At 44.8% G+C, this 20,413-nt stretch overlaps 1 protein-coding gene across 9 annotated transcripts in view; it reads right to left on the bottom strand.

The window, feature by feature from the left end:
• Positions 1 to 411: 411 nt before the first annotated feature.
• Positions 412 to 20,413, bottom strand: part of MAST2 (microtubule associated serine/threonine kinase 2) — a 189,122-nt gene continuing 169,120 nt past the window's right edge. For all 9 annotated transcript variants that reach the window (XM_041421480.1, XM_041421478.1, XM_041421477.1 and 6 more), the window contains 9 exons: positions 18,458 to 18,567; positions 16,274 to 16,428; positions 14,948 to 15,252; positions 12,070 to 12,285; positions 10,087 to 10,313; positions 8,450 to 8,572; positions 7,595 to 7,731; positions 7,171 to 7,358; positions 412 to 6,483 (listed from right to left, as the gene is read on the bottom strand). In XM_041421480.1, coding sequence (XP_041277414.1) covers positions 4,391 to 6,483; positions 7,171 to 7,358; positions 7,595 to 7,731; positions 8,450 to 8,572; positions 10,087 to 10,313; positions 12,070 to 12,285; positions 14,948 to 15,252; positions 16,274 to 16,428; positions 18,458 to 18,567 — 3,554 coding nt within the window. In that variant the 3' untranslated portion in view covers positions 412 to 4,390. The remainder of the gene's footprint in view (positions 6,484 to 7,170; positions 7,359 to 7,594; positions 7,732 to 8,449; positions 8,573 to 10,086; positions 10,314 to 12,069; positions 12,286 to 14,947; positions 15,253 to 16,273; positions 16,429 to 18,457; positions 18,568 to 20,413) is intronic.

Consider the following 20,413-nt stretch of genomic DNA (forward strand, 5'->3'; position numbering starts at 1 on the left):
AACCCATCAGACACAGTGTGCAGTTGTGGCCAGTCACATCCTCATCCTCCTCAGCCAAGTTTCACATCTGACAGGTTTTTACCCCTTTTACCCCTTACATGCTTTTACCATCAGGACCCTGCATTAACAGTGACACAAAACACTATCAACTTACAGACTCGGTGGAGGATGGTAAATTCTGGGCTTCAGTTTCAGAGTGGAAAGCTTTGGCTTAGCCACACACCTGGCCTGTGGAGCAGAAAATCCCAAACAGCCTGGCAGAGTTACTCCTGTACCCAGACACTCCACAGGCCATTTTCTGCCCCATCAAGCAGCTGGTTGAGCAGGCAGGTTGGGAGCACAGCCACCCCCAGCGCTACGAGAAACTGAGGGGAGACCAACCAAGAGACAAACACGAGTTTGGATTTATGTAAAAAAAAAAAAAATTATTTATTTTGGAGGAGGATTTGAACATCGACATGCAGGTACAACATGAATAAAAATTATTGCACCGCTATTATGTGGCAATTGTTCAAGTTTCTAAAAACACAGAAATTCCACACTTTCTCTTATCTAGCTAAGTGCTGAGTGACACGGCTTGGCAGAGCCCAGCGCAGGAGGTGCTCTCACAGCCACCTGGATATGGTAATCGAACACAACGTAAACACACACTTCTGTCAAATCTTCTACTAGAAGTACAGAATTATCCTTCACATCCAGTAAGAGAAAACCAGAGAAAGACTTTATCCTCCCCTCTTCGGAAGAAAAACAAAACAAAACAAAAAAAATACTCCAAATCACACCTTAATGCAAGTGTGGCAAACAAACCCACAGGTCACTCCTACCCTTCCCCCACAAGCGCTCTTTAGTACAGCAGCAGCCAAAGGCCTCCAACATTCAGACCCAGGAGTGGCCAGTACAACGCTAAAGTCTAATATTTACAATAAATATCATCCATTTCTCTTAGTTTGCAACAGTAAGAGACAAAGGGGAAGATAACACTGAGGCACGGGGCAGGGATGCAGCAGCTGGATGCAGGAGCAGAGAGGAGCTGCAGAGGCCGAACCAGCTGAGTGCTGCCATCCCAGCACGGTGAGGAGCAGGAGACACATCCAAGCTGACAGAAGGGAAGAGGGAAACAAAGCAGGAAAGCAGCATATCTGGATGGTGACATGCACGGCTCATTCACCAAACACACACCTCACACTCGTGACCCACCCTGGGCCTGCCTGACTCGGGGTTACCCACGGAGACCAAGGGCTGTGCGGGCTGGGCCGCCCGGGCACCGCGGGTCCGAGGCGGCACTGGAAACACACTCGTGCCCCTCAGACACAGCCCTTCCAGCTTCCCCTTCCTTCCCAACACATTTTGTAAGATTTTTTTTGAGAAGGTATTTAAGGAATTTATAGCAGAGCAAGGAATAAGTCTTGATGTATCTACCTGGCTTATTATTAAAATTTAATAAAGTCTTTTTGCCCAAACCTTTTGCTAAAGTGCGCCACGTAAATTTGACAGCAGGTAGAGCAGGGATGATGGAGCACCTGGCACACTGAGGGAAACTGCAGGACTGACAAAGAGCAGGGATACAGGGCTTCACTAGAATGCTTTCCTGGCAACGCTGTTTGGCTTTGGCTTCCAAAACCCAGGGATTTTCAATTGCACTGGCCACTCTCTGTACCATAGCTACAAAAGAGGCAACGAAACACATACCTCACCTTTTCTTTGGCCAACACAGGCAAAAGCAGCAAAAGCTGTGACATAGCAATGGTTTTCACTCCTCCTTTTATGCCTAGGAAAGGATAATTCTGCACTTCAGCATGGGAAGCAGTGGCTGCAAAGGCAGGGAGTCAGCAGCTTAGAGCTGGCACCGTCCCAGGGTCCCACCTGTGCCCCTGGGGGATGAACCAGGTTACCCAGCCTGGCTCACACCCCGTGCTCTCCTCCTACGAACAGTGCTCGGTCTTCTCCTCAGGTTTTTTAAACGCAGAAGGAAAAGGGGGACCTGCCACCCAGGGAACAGCCAGGTCAGACCACGTCCTCACACAACTCCTTAATTTACACAGACACTTCCATCTCGCCAAGGTCAGGTGCTCTCAGGAGAGCAGCTTGTCAAGGAGGCTTGTCTTTGTAATTACCACAGACTCAGGATGCCAAATCCACTTTTCACTATTCCTGTCCATGCCATAATATCCTGCACTGTTTTTCAACAGTTTTTTAACAGATCAACCCATTAGGGAGAAAACCAGCCAGGCAAGTACCAGATCCTGCCAAGTCTGTTCCTTACTTGCTACTGCTCTAAATCAGCACTGAATGATGCTTACCACCAAGAGCACTTGGAGAGGCTGGAGACACCCAGGACCCTGACAAGGCTGTGGAAATACTGTGGTTTGTAATTGCAAACCAAGTGTACATGAGCAGCCTATGAATTCCAGGGAAAAGAGCAGAGAGGCAGCACAGCAGGCTCTGCTCTCAATACCACCACAACCAGGTTTGTTAAGGTGTTACCTGGGAGCACTGAGGCTTTGGTTAGTGTAGTAGCAACACCATACATGTTCACACTGACACACGGAGTCAACACTCATTTAAACATGTTAAAAAGAAAGCTCAAACCAAACCAAAACTTGGTCCAGAAATGAAATCCAAGCAGCCAAAATCAAGTATATAATGGGGAGAATCAACTGCTACACAGAAAGAAACAGGGTGAGATTCCAGAGATTTTTTTGAGTTGTGGGTTGTACCAAAATCAGATTGAAAGAGATGGAGAAAATATATTCCTATATAATAAACATATTTGCATTCAGGGGAAGCGAATCAAAACTTCAAGTTCAGAGAAAGCCAAGACAGTGAAGGAAGCAGCAGTGTAAGGAAATCAGACCAACAGAGATGGGTTTTAGCCCGGAGTACTGTTGCACAGTCATTCTGCTTCTAACAGAGTAAGCCAGTGAGCAGGGAACTATCCCTCACGGGTGATCCGCAGGGAGATCCACTCAGACAAGACAAGGATACAAGCTGAGCACAATCTGGGACAAATGATGGGAGTGTTCATTGAGAGGAATCTTTAACTGGATGAAGAAATGGCTTACAGTGCTACAGGTATCACCACTCGACACATTTATTATTATTGGTCTAATCCTCAGCAAGGAGCACTGTCACCCGGAGTCGGTCACACTTAGAGCAAAGCGATGTCTAAACCTAGGAGCAAACAGTAAGCTTTTAATGCAAAGTGACCTCAGCAGTGGAAATGATCTAGCTATTAAAGCTGAAATCTGAAAATATCACACATGTTTTGAAGTCTGCTTGCAGCTTGACCACAGAACTCGAGGAGTCTGAACTCTTCATAGGTTTGTTTTTAAAACGGGCAGATTCAGAAAACTCAGCAAGTTTCCCAAGCCCCAATTCAGAAATGTTAAGGGACACTTTAAAATCCCTACCTATTTAGACTCACCAAGAGAAGGAAAAGTCTCCAAAGGTCGTTTTTCATTGAGATAACTTTGCCAGACACACTGGAGAATATGCAACTACAAATTTTTCTACTTTAAAACCAACCTACAGGCACCCCTTTCCTGGGGTCACATACTCTGAGGCAGGGCAAGTTATGAATTGAAGCCAGAGAAAGGAAGATAAAACATCACTAAAATTTTAAAAACAGAGGGAAAAGTTGCCATGTGTCCCATACAGATAAGTAAAAACAATCCCCAAAAAAGCCAGCTTATGGATTGGAGATTTCTCTTTCTGATAATTCCATTGAGAAATACTCTGACTTGTTCTAAAGAGAAGACAGGGATCTCTCTCTCTGTCCAGTCTCTCCAGCCAAGTCCTTTGTCTCCACATCCTCTAAGGACACAGGACTGTGAAGACACATGGTGACAAAGAGGTTTTACTTGCACCAAAGAGGGTCTGTAGTTTCAGGATAACTTGCAGACAAGAAGGTAGGTTCTTATTCTTGTCAAGGGACATCAGATTGTAAAACTGGAGCAAAAACTTGACATTTGTGAATTTCAATGGAATTTCAAAGAAAATGCTGAAAAGCAGAAATTTAAAAACAAGCTGCCTTTTTTGCACACAGAACTTTTGGGATCTCAAATAAATGCAGAATTAGAGGGAAGAGCACATCAGGCCCTAAACTCAGGCAAAATAAAAGGCATGGAAGGGAAAAAGAATGAAACCAAACTGTTTCTTAAGCCCTGCTTTAAAGATACCCTGTTCTAAAGAGACCTCAAACAGCAAGCACTACTGTGTACAAAAATAGAATAGCAAGGATGAAAAAACACAAAAAACAGTATGAAAAAAAACCCTCCCAAAAATAGATGTACACAAGTTCTATTTTATATTAGTGTATATTACAAAATTCAAACATGCAGTCTCTATTTTGAATGTAGAACACTCCAGTCCATGAGTACCAGCGATGCTGCTATGTTTTCTTTACAGCATCATCATGTGACAGGGGAAAGTCTTGTATTTTTAACTGATTTCCAACCTCTTTGCTTTTTGCTTGTGCCAGAGTCCCTTCTTTACAGGGCCTCGTGCTGCCATCTGGCAGAGGAGACGCTCTCAGAGCTGCTTGTCCAAGAGCATGAGACAGCTCTTTTGACTGAGTGATTTTGCAGCTCCCTGCCAATGCCTCAGATGCTTTAGCACTGCAAAAAAGTGCCTCCTTTTTGACCACCACAGGACATGTTGCCTCCTTTTTGGTCCCCACGGGACACACTGCCTCCCAGGGCTTTGCTGGGTGTAAGGACTCTGCACAGGACCCACTCCTCGTGGTCAGACCATCTGTGCTAGAGGGTTTGGCTTTCTCTTGACATTCTCCTACTTGTGAAATTTCCTGCCTTTTTTGTTTCAAATCTCTCTCCTCTTTAGAGGAAGCACCCAAATCCTTCCTCGTTTCCACCTCTCCAGACCCAGACATACTGAGCTTCAAAGGGCCCAACACGCTCTGGGCCAGGGGCACCAACTGGGACACGGAGAGCGCGCGCTCGATGGCACCGGGGATGAGGAGCGGGGAGGACATGGGTCCTGCTGGGCTGGTTTTGCTGGAGGTTAAAGCACCCTCTGCCTGGGATGAGCTGGGCTGCTGCTTGTCAGGGCTTGGACTTCTTTGGGACGTTTCACTGGTGCTCCCAGGAGACAGAAATGAGGAGCTGTGCTGTTCCACAGGCTGAGGTGTCTCATGGTGACCCTTCTCACCGCGGTCTGGGGGGCTCACCGCGACAGGAGTGCTCGTGTTTGCTGGGCACCATGAGGAAAGTGCCAGCAGAGGTTGGGAATCCTGTTTTTTCGGACTGCTTTCTGTTAGCACAGGCTCTTTCAAGTCAAGTTTACCACAGGAGGCCCCAGAAGAATCACCTTCTTCAAGTTCCAGGAGTTTGATAGACGGGCACTGCATATGTTCTACTGGTTTTTGAGTACCTGGAGTTCTCCCAAGATCTTTGATTGCTTCAGAAGACCTGTCTTTTGGACCAAAACACTCCAAAGTTTTGTTTTCTGGCAATTTATGCTCCTTTGCAGTTGTTTCTGATTTTAGGAATGGCTTTTCTGAATTAGCTAGTTTTTCTGGAGAAGTTCTTGAGGGGAGCTCAGGTGGGGAGGGGTGCACACTAATTTGCAGTGGCTCTGAAACAGGCTTTGCTTGTTGAGTATTTCCCTTCTGCAAATCTTCTGTACCTTTTGGATCTTCAGGAAGAAAGGCATCATCTTCAATACTATCCTTGCTTTCCAATTTAGATGAAAACTTACTATCCTCATTAAAAGAATCTGAGCCTTGGTCTCCACTGCCACGGGGCTTGTCCAGCCTTCTCCCATCCTGACTATCTTCCGAACCATCATCTGTTTCATCTTCAGAAGAATCTACTTCCCTGATGGCCTCCTGCTTTTGCAGGGACTCCCTCCTCTCCACCCTGTCCTGCCGAATGGCGCCCAGCTTCCGTGAGCCCGGCTTCTGCAGCATCCCTTTTTCCGCCAGCCCGAGTTTGCCGCCTGTCGTTTCGTTGGCAGATTCCTGGAGGCTCTGGAGGCTGGGATCCCGCTGTAACATCTCCTTCTTGAACTCAGAGTGGGAGATATCCAAGCTGTGCTTCCGTGAGGAGCCCAGCTTCTTCTCAGAGGAGGACAGAGAGGCAGCCAGTTTCTCGGCCGACTGCACTCTCTTCAGCAAAGGAGACCGAGGGGGCTCGGCACTTTTGGGGCGTGAAATTTGTCTCACCAGTGGTGGAGAGGAGTGTAGTTTTACTGGGAAAGACTGGATAATACTGGAGCTGCCAATCGAGTGTCCTGGCAAAGGAGATGGGGAGCGCTGCGGTGACGTGGACTGCGGGGTTGGTGATGGAGTGTGAGCCAGCGGGGACAGAGGGATGTTTCCTGCAGATTTACGCCTCGGAGATCTGTACTGCCTCTGGAGCTTTGGTGCTAGGCCATGCAGGGAACTGGGTCGGATGTGTCCAGAGCTGGCTGGAGAATTGGGAACACTGGAACTGGGAGAGCTGCTCTGAGAAGAATTGCCGCCAACTTAAAAGGAAAAAACAAAAAAAGAAAAAAATACCAAGAAGATTAATACATATTTGGCCATTAAAATAAGTTATTGAAAATCAGTCAAGACATAATGCCATGTTACTCCAAAGCACAGTAGTGATATTGAAGGCAACATTGCCAGGCTTCTGATGGAAATTCACATCATTAGCACCCAACACCAGACCACAGTAAGGAACACTCAGCTATGAGAACACTTTTCTGGAAAAAAACCCCTTTGATCAGACAAACCACGTGTTTCATTGCTATTCTCTGGATGCAAATCTCTTTATTCCAGCAGCTGATTCAATTTTCAAATATGACTTTGCCACACTGTTTTGATTTCTTTTCTCTGAACACAGAAAATGTGTCAAACTGCTATGAAAAGATTTCGACTTACAACACACATTTTCATCAAAGTGGAAGGATGCTGTAGTACAGCAAGTGCATTCTTAAAAGGATGTATGGATTTCCATTTTGAAATGAATCAATGAACAAGAACACATCCATCCTTAAAGTAATCAACATCACCGCTGTCATTTGCTTCACAAAGAGACCTACTACCTGCTGCTGTGTATTTTATTTCAAAATTAATCAATCAGCAAAAGTCTCCTGCAATATTTTCCTTTCTTGTTTGACTGGATTTTTTGGCTTAGCTTTATTTTGTTTCATGTCTCTTTATTTTACCTGAGTGTACAGACTCTGGAGTGGATCTGTAGCTCTGGGTTGGTGACCGAGGAGACAGGTTGTGAGTTGGAGAGCCAGGCACGCTTTCTCCAGATGACAGAGACCGGTTCAGGGACGACAAACTCCGGCTGGTGTGAAGCAGTGATGCTTGTTTAGTGATCTTCCTCAACAGAGAACTCTTCTTCTTACTGGGGAAGAGCATTCAAAAGGTGTTTACAAGCCCAAATGATTTATTTACCTTTACTAGCATATTTCAGTCAATTTTTTGTCACAGTAAAAGAGAAAAAAAAGGAAGAAAGGAAGAACTAAAGGACATACCTGCTAATATATATTATCTGCAAATGGATTTGACAAGATCTCTCTAAGGACCTCTTACATTATCTTGGTTACCCTTTAATTTTAACAGAGAAACATCAAAACAAACCTTTCCTGACCATCCTTTGTTTTGCTCTTCTTGTTCCTACGAGCCATCTTGGATTTGTAGCTGGCTTTTCGAGCTGGACCAACTTTGATGGATGTGTTCTCAAATGGTGTAGTGGAGATGGACACTTTATTTCCACTCTGTCAGACACAAGACAAAGAGACATTGCTTAAAACATGGTTATTTGAAGCAGATCTGCAGGCAAAGCAGATAGGCTGCTAGTTTATTGCTGCCTGCCATTTTGTAATCCTTTGTCAAACTCCATTTTTCCCCTCAGCATTTCCACCTATCATTTATTAAGGAATTGCAGAGAGAGAGCCCTCGTTAGTCAGGCTTTCACAAATGATTAGCTCAGACCCCAGCTGGTAGGTAAAGCTTCCCAGAGCAGGCAGAACACAGCATCTGACCTCTCCCATTGAGATCCCAAATGACTCAATTTAATACTTGTAATACTTGGAAACTTGAACAAAGTGATATTCTGTCACCAATCCTATTCCCAGTGCTCTGACTGATGGCAGATGTGAGCATATCAGGCATCTATCATGATGAAGCTGCAACACAGAGCATGGCTTGTCTCACTCATGTTAAAAAAATAATAATCCTGACTGCTCCTCTATTTGCAATCCCAAAGACGTCTGCCTCTTGGAACAGTCCAGAACTTTGGGGTTTTTTTCTGTAAATGGATTCTGCTCAGAGAGGTATCAAACACAAGTCATTTAACTGGATAATTTCAACACCAAGCTGCTCTTAAATACCACCAGGTGCTGTGTGCACACTTGAATTTCAGACAATGCCAATTACATACATTTTAAACAAGCTGCTCATGTTTTCCAAAATGCACCAGTGCTGAGCCCCTACCTTCAGAATCAGCTCCACCACTTCGGTGTGCACCAGCCCGTGCACCGGCTCCCCGTTGACGTGGGTGATCAGGTCCCCTTCCCGCAGACCTGCTTCGTTGGCCGGACCCCCTTCCTCCACGTGCTGCCAACAACAAGGGGTGACTGCTTTGAGAAGGGGAATGGGCAAGGCCACTGGCCCAGATGGGTCTCAAAGCCCATCTGTGTCACCTCCTGCCACAGCCAGAGCCAGCTGCTTCTGAGAAGGGGGAAAGAAATCACCCCTGGCACGGCCAAGCACAAAACCCTGCGCTCTTCCACTCCTCCCCAGCATCCCTGTCTTATCCCAATCCAAGGCAGACAGGATGGTTAAGCTGATCGAGAGACCAGCTCTTCCCAAAGCAAAGGGCTTAACACACTTCCAAAAATTTTACAGCACTCAGGAATGTTACCCAGATACTCTTGATTTCCAGACAAACATTCAGCCTCTTTCAATTTCTTTGCCATCCCAAATCCAGCATCCTTCCATGTACATGCTGGAACCTAAGGTGGCCAACAGACTTTTAAGGAAGACTCTGCCATGTGTTTAAGGTGCCTATATTGCATCTCATCCCAAACAGAGTTTCTTTTTCTACTTTCCATCCTTTATTAACCTATCCAATGCCAGATTTTCCCCTGTGAACACACTGCCATTCCCCAGTCCCTGGTCAGGAATGTAAACCTCCTCCTTCACCATGAGGAGCCAGATGTGCAGGAGAATGCACATCTCTCTCTCTAGCCAGGAAAGATTCCAAATGAGTATCTTGGTATACTCAGCATTGTTCAAGAAAAGCAAGGGAGGGGCAAGGCAAAAATCCAGTTTCAGATTATTTCTCTCAGAATGAGTGTTAAATAAGGACCAAAGGGTGTGAAGTCCATATTATCTAATGAACACACAAGTGCAAGGGAAAGAATGAATCACCTTTACCCTGACTGCATTCTCCCTACCTACACAATCCTAACAACACTGCTTCAGGGAATGGATCATTCCTAGAAGTCATCTAGACTGACACAAAAGGAACACAGAGATCAAGTACCAGCAGCAGTGGGAAGGAAGCAATACAGACATGGAAACCAGACCTTTTAGCACAGCTCACGACTAAGCCAAGATCAGCAAATCAGCAATCAGCATAGCAGCAGTGATGCTTTAAGGCTTGTAATCAATTCTAAGCGACTGCTTGGAAAACCCCAGCAGACTGAACTGATCATAAGCAGGTTATAATCACTAACACAAGCCTGAATAAATTAGCTATAATGGGCCCTCATGCAACAACCCCAATAAAGAGAAAGAGGGTATGTACACAGAAACATGCTTTGAAGGATATGCTGCAGGTGAAAGAAGGTGGATTCATGTAACCAGGGAGAAAAGAAGGAAAGAAAGTTTGCTGTGGTTCTGTGATGGGCTTGAAAACTATTGGAAAACCCAAAGTGCTGCTATTTATTTATTTATTTATTTATTTATTTATCTAGGGCTCCCCCCACCAAAAAGACAACTTTGGGTGCGATTAAGGAGAGAGAAAACAAGGTGGCAAAACATAATCTCTAGAGCTAAACCCCGCACCCCTGGCTAGATGCATTTGTGGCCCCGAGGGTCCTGTTTGCAGAAAAGCAGAGACCTACCCAGACCATGTGATGCACAGTGTAGATATCACTGTCACCCATATAGACGCGAATGGCGCGCAGAGTGAAACCGTATTTCTTCCCAGCCCGATGGATGATGATTGGTGGTTTCAGGTTTGCGATAGCAGGAGAAAAGTCGCGGCTGGGTGAGGAGTCCCTCGAAGATGGGTTGGAGGAGAGAGAATGAGGTGACATTGGACTGGCCAATGGAGAACACGTGTGGTGATCTACAGTGATGACATAAAGGTGGGCAAAAATTAGGAAAACAGGCCTCGGAAAGAGAGAAAAATTCTTGTTAGAGAGCAGCTATGAAACTGTATCTTCTAATGGTCTTAAAGCTGGTGGCCTTCACCAGAGCTGGGTCTGTCTGCAGCTTCAACTAATTCAGGCCTTGTAGTACAAACAGCAGTGTCCAAAAAGGCACATTTGGAGGTGTACATTTAGTGCACTGGTCATACAGAATTATGGTTGGGTCACAGTGTTCTCTACTTCTCTTTCCAGGATTTACAACTCATCATGAGCATTTTCTCTAGGCACAATCCTGCAACACCCCATTTCCAGGTTATCAGGTATTATCCTCCTCCAGAAGATCAGATGTCTCTAGATCTTGGTGCAAGTTACACACTGGTGCTGAGATAAATCCAAATCAGTTAGTATTAACACAAAAGGAATGAGCAGGTGATCAGACAACAACTATGTCTAAGCAGTTTTGGTAGTGTTTTAAATTCACAGGGGCAAAAATATCTAAAATATTAGCTACTGCAGGGCCTTTGTTACTGAAAAGCAACATCACAAGTTACTTTTGATTGAGTTTCCCAAGTGAAAAGCCATGGGCTGGGCTGTCAGATAAACTACCTGACTCTGCTTGCTGGTGGAACAACATCCACTTTTTAAAGTAAAAAGCAAATACAAAACTCTCATTTTAAAGTGAAGCTGGTCAACATCAGTAAAATCAACCCAAAGAGCAGGAATACTAAATGCAGCTGTAGAAGGTAATCTCTAATCCATTAAGAAACACCTGCTGAATCGCCCAGCACATATTTACATGGCAGATGAGAGCAGCTCTGGAGAAACCTTTGCTGGGTGATTAAATACACATTTCAGAGGTTTTCATGAGGGAGTTGGTAGTTCAAAAAGCAACCAACGCCCAAAGCACAAGAAATGTGATGTGCATCACCACAAGGCTGCCAAGAGCAGGTGCATTCCTGCCTCCAGCTCACTGCTGGGAGGAACAGGTGGGCATTGCTCATGGCCCAGCTGCATTCCCTGCTCCCATCCAGGCAGGAACAGGCACAGCCCTGGAAATGCAGCATGGTCTTATCCTCTGGAAAGGGACAAAATTCCTGTGAGGAGAAACTCCTTCTGCTGAACCAGTCTGTCACAGCTCAGAATGGCTGAGCTGCTCTCTAGGAGTTATCACCTGGCATTGGGAATTGCAAAGGTCTGGTTTTGCTTGTAGATAGAGCTGGGCCAAGAAGGTGAGCAGTTCAGCATTGACTTAGTGAGTTACTTACACTGTTCAGTTCTTGAGCACTCAATCTCAACCAAGTTATCGTTCCTGAAACTTCCCAGCGCATAAATGCACCAGACACATTTCATTCCCAAACAGCGCTGCAGTTAGCATGAGACCCCAAAAACCAGCACCTTGAGGGTTAAAATAATTTTGTGTCTCTATACCTCCATGCTGCACCATTGTCTAGAGACCAGCTAGGAGTCAATTTGAACAAAACCAAGGGAAGAACAGGGCCCAGCTGCCTTTGGCAGAAGCTGCAGTCAGACCACACGCACAGCGCTGCTGTCTGTGGCACAGCAGTGCTCATCAACCTGCGAGCAGGAAATATTAAACCGATTGTAAAAGTTAGCTCTCTCCCCTCCTGCCAGCCAAGGCATTATTTCAGGAGAGCGAAGGGGGAGGATCTGTCTGCAGACCTTTTGTTTAGTGCTTGCAGATTCTGACAATGCCTCACTCAAGGCATTTCTTACCTGAGGGAATCAGGAGAGACAAGGCAGTAGCGGATGCTGATTTAATCACTTTATTGACAGGTCTCGAGGTGCGTTTCTCCCCTGATTCCCCAGAGAGCAACCTGTGTCGTGCCCGCCGCACTGCCAAATCGCTGATGGCTTTTGGAGTGGTAAAGTCTGGGCCTTCATTGCTATTACTGCGAGCTCGTGGATCAGAGAAATCTGCAGTGCTCCCAGCTACAGTTTAAATTAAAACAGATTAGAACCACAGGGAATTCCTAACAGTCTATTCCCCTACAGGCAAAATACATTAAATCAAAGTCATGTTTACATGAAGTCCAAGAGTAAATTTTCCTAAGAAGAAACCCCAGGGCTTGAATTTTTATTTACAGAAAGGTTGTTATTCCGAACACAGAAAATTAGCAGCTTCTATTCTGTGGAAAAGCTCGCTAATGAAATCACATTGCTCAGTGGCAGTTCCATGAATCCTAAAGCCATGGTGCACTTCTCCACACCATTTCAATGGGATCGTTCACAGATGAAAATGGGTTTACAGAAAGTGCTGCATTTTTACAACCAGCAAGAACTGTCAATCTTTAAGTTAAAACTGCCGGTAATAGAAGATCCAGGTTCTACTGGAGCTGCACATAAAAAATCCACTTTAAGAGAATACTAAGGTACTCAAGTCAGGGAAAGTAAAAATGTGCATTGCAAAGACAACGTTAATTTGCCCCCTTCTGTGCACCACTGCAATTTAGTCTTGAATTGCTTAACCTGCTACAATTATATATAAAATGCAAAGTAATCTTGAAGATCAGACTGGGCATGTAACAACAGCAGATGCTGGGGGTTGGGGGTCCTGTTCTCAAGGCCAGTGCCTCAGTCCCCCATGTGATACCTTAAAGGGGCACTGTGAAAATACAGTAATTAGAATTTACAAGGTGCTTAGAAATGAAAGTGGTGAGCATCACAGCAACTCCACAAGGGAAATTAATCATTCTGTCTTCAAAAGCAAATTTTAAGCAGCATGCAATAAATAAAGCCTAAGGGCCACATTTTGAACAATGAGGACAGAACAAAACATTGATCATCGTTATTTAAGTGGGCAGCACTGCTCTGCATACTAAGTGAATATGGAAGTATCATGAAAATAAAAATCCGAAACACTATTCCCATAGACCTCAGGACCAGATGCTTGTTCAACATTTAAGAGGCACAGAGTTCCAAATCAGGCTTCCAGACAGTGAGGAAACCGAATTCAGAGGCTGCATGGGAAAAGGTGCCATATAAATTAGAGGAGCAGTCTGAGGCAGTGACAGGAATTAAACTCCTTTCAAGCCTCTGACCTGGGGACACTGAAGCACTGGTATCCCTGGATTCCATGCACTAGATCAAAGACTGCTCTAATGTATTGAGCTCAGGGGAGCAGACTGCCCAGGAGAACTTCATTTTTGCCAATCCCACATTGCAGATACTCAAATTAGCAATGGAAGTGTTGTTGCCATTTTTAACAGCATGTTTCTAGGCTCTTAGCATGAAACTGAGAGCCCAAGGTTTCACTTATGGCACCTATGCCAAACAAGTATGAGGCAGCTTCCTTCCTTTACCCTTGTACCTCTTCTTCATATGATGGCAGCACCAGGTCTCTTCAGGGAGCATGGGCAATGAAGGGGAATGGGAATTTCAAATTTTGAAGGAATTTCACAGATTGGATTGCAGAAGAGGAGTAATAAGATGTAGGAATCTTTTGCTTTACTCTGGAGGCAAATTTCTTCTAGGGCATTTCCACCTTCTGCTATCAGTCCCCCATCACATCTGCCCAGTGCCCTCCACCTTGTCCATTCTTGCTGCCATTCTGACTACTTCCTCAGTACCCCTTTCCTCTCCATTCTCAGTGCACCACAATTGCTTTGCCTGCTTGCTCCCAGTTTGTCCCAGCAACTTGTTTCTTATTTTCTTACCCAGTTAGTCCTTGTTATTCAACACTACAATCTAGTCCTCCCCCTAATTATGCCTTCTTTCTCAAATTTTCTTTTGCCAACCTCCATTTCAACTTCCCCTCTTTCTTCCATTGTTCCAAACTTCCTTTCTTTCCCCCTCCTTACTACTTTGCAGCAGTTCCCAGCTCTGGCCTCCTCTGTTCTCAGAACAGGCAGCTTCACCCCCTTGGCTTCCCAATGCCCTGGAAGGGGCAGGAGCTGGGAACACTCCAGCATCCAGAGCTCAGTCCTGCACCACAGCAGCCCAGGGCACCACCATAGGAAGGTTCAGCTCAGGCCAGAGCTGGGGGAAAACCCCAGGACAGTCAAAGTTGCTGAGAAATCAAACACTGACTTCTAAAAGCCACTCTACTGAATTTAGGCTGCACTTTTCTGAGACTACAACTGGATGAATTTCGGTGGATTTGGCTGTTAAAATAAGTAGCATGTCCCTGACACAAGCCCCACTTCCCCAGCACATTTCAAGTCTCTCCAAACTCTTGGGATAAGCGAAACCCCAGGAAGCAGGGATCTGTTGGAATGGCTGACACCCACGTTCTCCAGCTCCAACTCAGCAGTGATCTGTTCTGACTAATGCTTAAATTAATGCTGTCTCAGGTAGGCACCCAGTGGTTGTAAGTAGGCATAGATCAAATGAATCTCAAGCATGAGAAGACCTAAATCAATTTGAAGCGACAGAACTGAAATCTAAGATGCAATTTTGAGGAGATGAAACCACTGGCACTATTTCAAAGGCAAGCACATCCACAAAAACTACACTAAAAGTGTTTTTTTAGCAAGATCTGCTTAGCGTGAGGCACTCACATCCCCTGACACCCAGAGCCAGTTTTACAGAGCTCATCTCTGCAAGGTAACACGGCCTCCTTGGGGAGCAGGACACCCCCACACCAAGCACGTACCTGTCAGCGCTGAGGCGCTGCCGGCGGCCGTGGAGGGCGTGGTGGCTCCAGCATCCCCTTCCAGCTGCAGCTCGTGCTCCACAGGCTGTTCTGGGATGGGCAGGGGCAGCCCCTCCCGCGCCTGCACCGTGGACAGGAGCATCCCCTCGGACTGGGGCCGTTTGAGGGCGGCCCCCTCGTCCTCGGCGGAGATGGCGAAGCGCGGCATGTCCAGGAGCCCCGAGCAGCGGCGCCGCACCGTCAGCGGCGGGCTGGAGTCGCTCTCCGTGTGCGAGGACTCGGACATGGACAGGCGCTTGCGCAGGCTGCGGGCACAACCAGACAGGGCCCCAGGTGAGTTGGGCCAAGATCAACTTGGAAGGGTGAAAACGGTGCACAGACACAACTCAACGCGACTGAAACCAGTGTAAGGTGAAGTCTGGTGGCCAAGCTACAACACTGGGAGTTAAAACAACAAAGGCTTGGGGGATCGCCTGAGTTTAGATTTCCAACTGTTAGGCTTCTAGGATAGGAAGGGATAAACCCAAAGAAAAATACAGTACAATGAACGTGGTATTAAATATTATTTTTTTTAAAATCACAGTTGCAAAATGCAAATAATCCTCCATGATCCTTTTGGAATTAGTTGAATTTTTCTTTCGAGTTGCTCTAAATTAGAAGCCAGGAAGGCCTAATGCAAAATGAAGTGCACCTCAGCTATGAGTGCAATCTGTAAAACATTTTTAAGGGCGTCATACAGACTAGGTCAGAGCCACATTTTATGCTCTCTCTAATGCCAAACATTAGTGCAAGGGTTTTACAGGGGTTGCACAAAATGAGAGACATCCCTTTTATACAGTAAGTTTTCAGTAATGCCAGAAACATGGCAGGTATCCAAATTGTGGGTATTCATATATTTTACTGACATTTTTTATTAGAGCACAAGATTTTTTGGGCATATTCTGAACTTTTGAGACTTTGAACTTTCCTAATGATTTCTCTACTTTGTAACAAAAGGTCAAAGTCTGGCGATACCAGAATTTGCATTAATTTAAGAAAAAAACTGATGTGGGTACATGTCTGACGTAACATACAAAATTTGCCCTTAAGGTTAGAACACCTTTAAATTCATTAAAAGTATTTGCTAGTGATTTAGAAGATGTCAGTACTTAACTAGATACATTTAAGGACTGTATAGGTTCTACACATTCACTTTTAGCTATTCAACCCTTCTTGTAGAAATACAACATTAGAAGCTCTCCTCACTAAACATTGGTCATAGAAAGTTTTGGGGGGTGTTTTTTAGCTGCTGTGGGAGAACAGAAGACTCAGTTGCACAGAACTCACATTTCAGGAGACCCAATGACCCAGCTGCGGTCGCGGCTCTTCAAGCCCCCCAGGCTGTCCAGCCGATCGTCCTTCTCCTCGCTCAGGCTCCGCTTGGTTGGTGGGGGAGTCTTCCTCTCCTCGTGGATGGAAAGTCGTTCCATGCTGCTGTACACCTGCGTGCAGCAAAAGATCCTTCTGAGCAGGGAAAACCAACCCAGGGGCCTTTTCTGAGCAAGGGGAAAAATCTCCTCTTGAAATTCCCTCCCGAAAGCCTGAACTTGGGAATGTTCTTTGACCAAGGAACACAGTGCGGGTGTGACACGCTCAAGGTGCGCCAGGGAGGAAAGGAAAAAGGCCCAGCCTCAGAAACACTAAAATTCTTTTCTACAACAGCACCCAATGCCTCTCCTTTGAAAATAAAACAGAAATACTGACAAACTTCATGAAATTACTTTGATTTTTGGTTTTAACTATTCTCAAATCCAAGAGGAGCTATTGCTAAAGACAGCTGCACAACTCTTGAGGGCTGGCATCTGGATCTTGAAATCTTACTGCACAAATTCACTTCAGTGATAGGCATCATGCTCATGACCCCATTTCATTATCAGTCTATCAGCATTGCCCCAAGCTTATTTCAGAACAAAAAAGTCCTGCCCTCCTCAAGGAATCTACTATAATGCTGACAGCTTAATGAAAGTGCCTTTCTTGGTTTTACAGCCGTCTTTAAATAATTAAATGATTAAGCAAAAAAATCCATCCTTTTAAAACTACACTTGACTGTGGACCTAATTTACATAAGAAGAGATTAATGAAAATAATGTTATTAAAAATTCAGAGCATCAACAAGATAACTATTAATAAATCATATGGCTGAATTGTCAGACAAGAATTTCAAAATATAATGAGCCTTTTATGCCTCCCACATTACAAATGCTGTATAATTTTCCAGGTCTTAAAATAAATTCATTAAAAGTGAACTTTCTCTCTTTGTGGCAAAAACATTGAACCCTAAAGAAAAGCTTCAGTCTAACAAATGAGTAATACTCACGGTGAGAAAAGGCAGAGAAAAGAAACTCTTACGTACTCATGAGAACTTTTTCAAAACACCAACTAATCCTCAGGTCCAATTTTAAACATACTTTTAGTGATGCAAATCAGGAGCAACTCCATTAAATTAAGAGTAACTGTTATTTAAACCACTGCAGCCTGGTTGAGGACAAAGAACAAACTGGTCCTTAAAAACTGACTTCAGCAGTGGAAAACTGGAGGAACTGCTGTGAAAAACCAAAATACCATTCAGAGCTCCTAAGTAAAATTCCTTCTCCCATCTTACTAAGCGGGAAATACAATTAATGAAGTGGCTGCCTCAAAACAGCATTTCTTCTCCCTTCTGCCCCCCCCCAAATATATTATATTTTATCAGGAAGATCAATGTAGTCCTTTCCTTCTAGTTATGTATTTGAAAACACCAGAGGTTTTATGTTTTGTAGAACTCAGGTCATTCTTCCTGCATTCCTCTGAACTCCCTTTTAATAGTTCATGTTCATTTTCAAGAACATTGCCCAGTACAGACCAGAATACCCCAGCTATTGCCTTCCTACTGGTAAGCCCAGTATGGAAAATTATTGCTTCCATAATTTGGCACATCTAACTCGTGAACGACTATGTGCTGAGACCCTTCTCTTTGAAATTGTAACCTTGCTTTTTGCTCCTCAGGCTGTATTTGAGACAATGAGTGATGTAAACCTCACTGATGTTCTTACCCCTTTGATTTGAAACCATTATTCCAAATGTCAGAATAGATTTTCTTCCCAAAACCATTTTGTCACCCATGGAAGGTCCTTTCAGAATGACACTGCTCAAAGCAAGTAAGTTTTGGATATTCCCTACGCCAGCATCCAGGTCATTGGTAAAAACATCAGACTGTATCAGATGCAGAATAGAACTACACAGTGCCCTGCATATTGGTGAAACATTAAGAAATATAAAATGTCATTCTCCAGTTATTCTGGTAGTCACCTTCCAACAGGCCACAAACTACCACAGAATAAACAACTCGTGCAGTGTTTTCTTTCCTCAGTGAACTCTACGCACCCTGAGATCCCACAGAGCATCCACATGATTAAAATCTGCCCTATACAAAGCAAAGAAACCTTGCTCCTCTCTAGACTGTTTTCTTTCATCAAGTTAGCATGTCCCTACCTTGCTGAACCTGGGCGAGCACGAGGAAAACTGCCGAATTTCCACATGATCATCATCATTAGTGTCCTCCTCTTCTTCTGAATCCAGGTGCTGGTACCGTTCTGAACGGGCTGGGAACAGGACATGGCACTTGCATCAGTGTGGGGAGTGTTGGCAACTCACATCTCAAGCATTGCTACGGGTCTGCTTAAAGAGCTTGGAATGTTTATACACCATGCAGGGTATTTCCCTTAATTCTGAAACATACCCAGCCAGTTTTTGCTCATCCCGTGCAATTGCCAATGAAGAATATCTCCTTGGCACTTAATTTATCTTATTCTGTCAGCTGTATTCCATTCTGGAAGCAGCTGATACTCAAAAGGTGTCTAATCCTGCAGACCCTTCATGGCAGGGATATTTCTTTCCTACAGCAAACAATCACGTGGAAGGAAACATGGAAACAATTCACTGTCCAACTTTCCAATAAACAGCTTTTTGATTACACAGTCTGTCCTGCATACATACATACATACAAGCCTACTTAAGAAAAATAAAAATATTTACCCCAAAAGAAAATCTCCTCTTTTTCCTCTTGCAACTAGGAAAAGGATTAGATTTTGTGAAAGAAAATGGGCAAGCAGCCAATATGCAAAGCTATTTTTAATGCAAAAACTTCTTCCAAAGAGATTTTGTGCTTTGAGATTTGCAGCACTGGATTTCCAAGCCAGCCACACTGGATTTTGTGGGGCAGGCACTAATAAGTTTGGCTACAGAAAGCTGATAACTACACTGAGCCAAATTTGCTGCACCACATCAGCTAGAAAGCTACTTTTAAAAATTCTAACATTTTCTGCATTACGGTTTATAACAGCAACACCAACTCCTATCAGTGTCTATGTGAGATACTTCCTGATGTGAGAATTCCAGCCTTTATAAAGGACTCACATCAAGGTCACCCTGACACCGAGAGTGCCAGGGCAGTGGGGAGTTTCCCATGGTTCTGACTTGACAGACCCAGTGGTTTTGCTTTTATCCACCAGGATCTGCCCATGGATGCTGCACTGGGCCTCTGCCAGTCGCTGACCCAACTCAGTGACCAAAGCTGCCCCTTCCTGTAAGTGCAGTAGTGGTGAGGACAGCCCACCACACCAGTTTCTCCACGTATGTTGTACCAGTCCAACCTCAATACATGTAGAAATCCCATCTCTGCCCCCTCTGCACAGCTTGACTCCAGCTGCTCTCTGCAGCAACCAGGCAGAGATTTCTCAATCCATCTTTCTCTGCCAATCCTACCTCTCCAAACAAGCCCCAGCCTAAAAGCCCCTTTCCCAAACTGGAAGAGCATTATCTAAATGGAATCACTGCTTAGGCAGTGTGAGAGCCAAGGGGCTGGAGGCAGCTCCTCTCTCCCTTCTTTCACTCTCAGCAAAACAGGAGCAGAGCAAAAGTGTGCTTCACAGATTCAACCAGGCCAAGATGGGAGAGATTCCATTGATGCAGAGAAGAAATTTCCATATCTCAGGGAACTGAAACAGCCAGTATCCTGTTCTGCAGCTGGAGAGGGGGAAAGATCTCACCCTAACCAAGCCCCTTCCACCTGCTCAGCTCCCCAAGTCAAATGAGAAAAGTTAGGGAGCAGAGGTTCTGGGAACAGAAATCTCTCCATCCCTCCTGTGACGCTCCTCCCTTCTTTCCCAAGAGCACTGACTCTGTCTGGTGCTTATCTTGAAATACCAGGAATCTTACACAGCAGTGATAGCATGGCAGTTCCCAGACATTTATACACACCAGACAGATACTTCATATCTCATTAGAGCTAGTAATATTAAAATAAAGCTATACACTTGCAGCGAAAATAATTCAAATTACTTCAAATCTCTTAAGAATTTTCCCCACATACTTGTCTTCAAGGTCTAGGGTTTGTTTTGGGTTTTTTTTAAAAACATTTATTGGCTGAAAACAGTCACTAGGGAAAGA

This window comes from Onychostruthus taczanowskii, unplaced genomic scaffold (assembly GCF_017590055.1).
Source record: "Onychostruthus taczanowskii isolate IOZ18803 unplaced genomic scaffold, ASM1759005v1 scaffold7, whole genome shotgun sequence".
NCBI classification, from domain to species: domain Eukaryota; kingdom Metazoa; phylum Chordata; class Aves; order Passeriformes; family Passeridae; genus Onychostruthus; species Onychostruthus taczanowskii.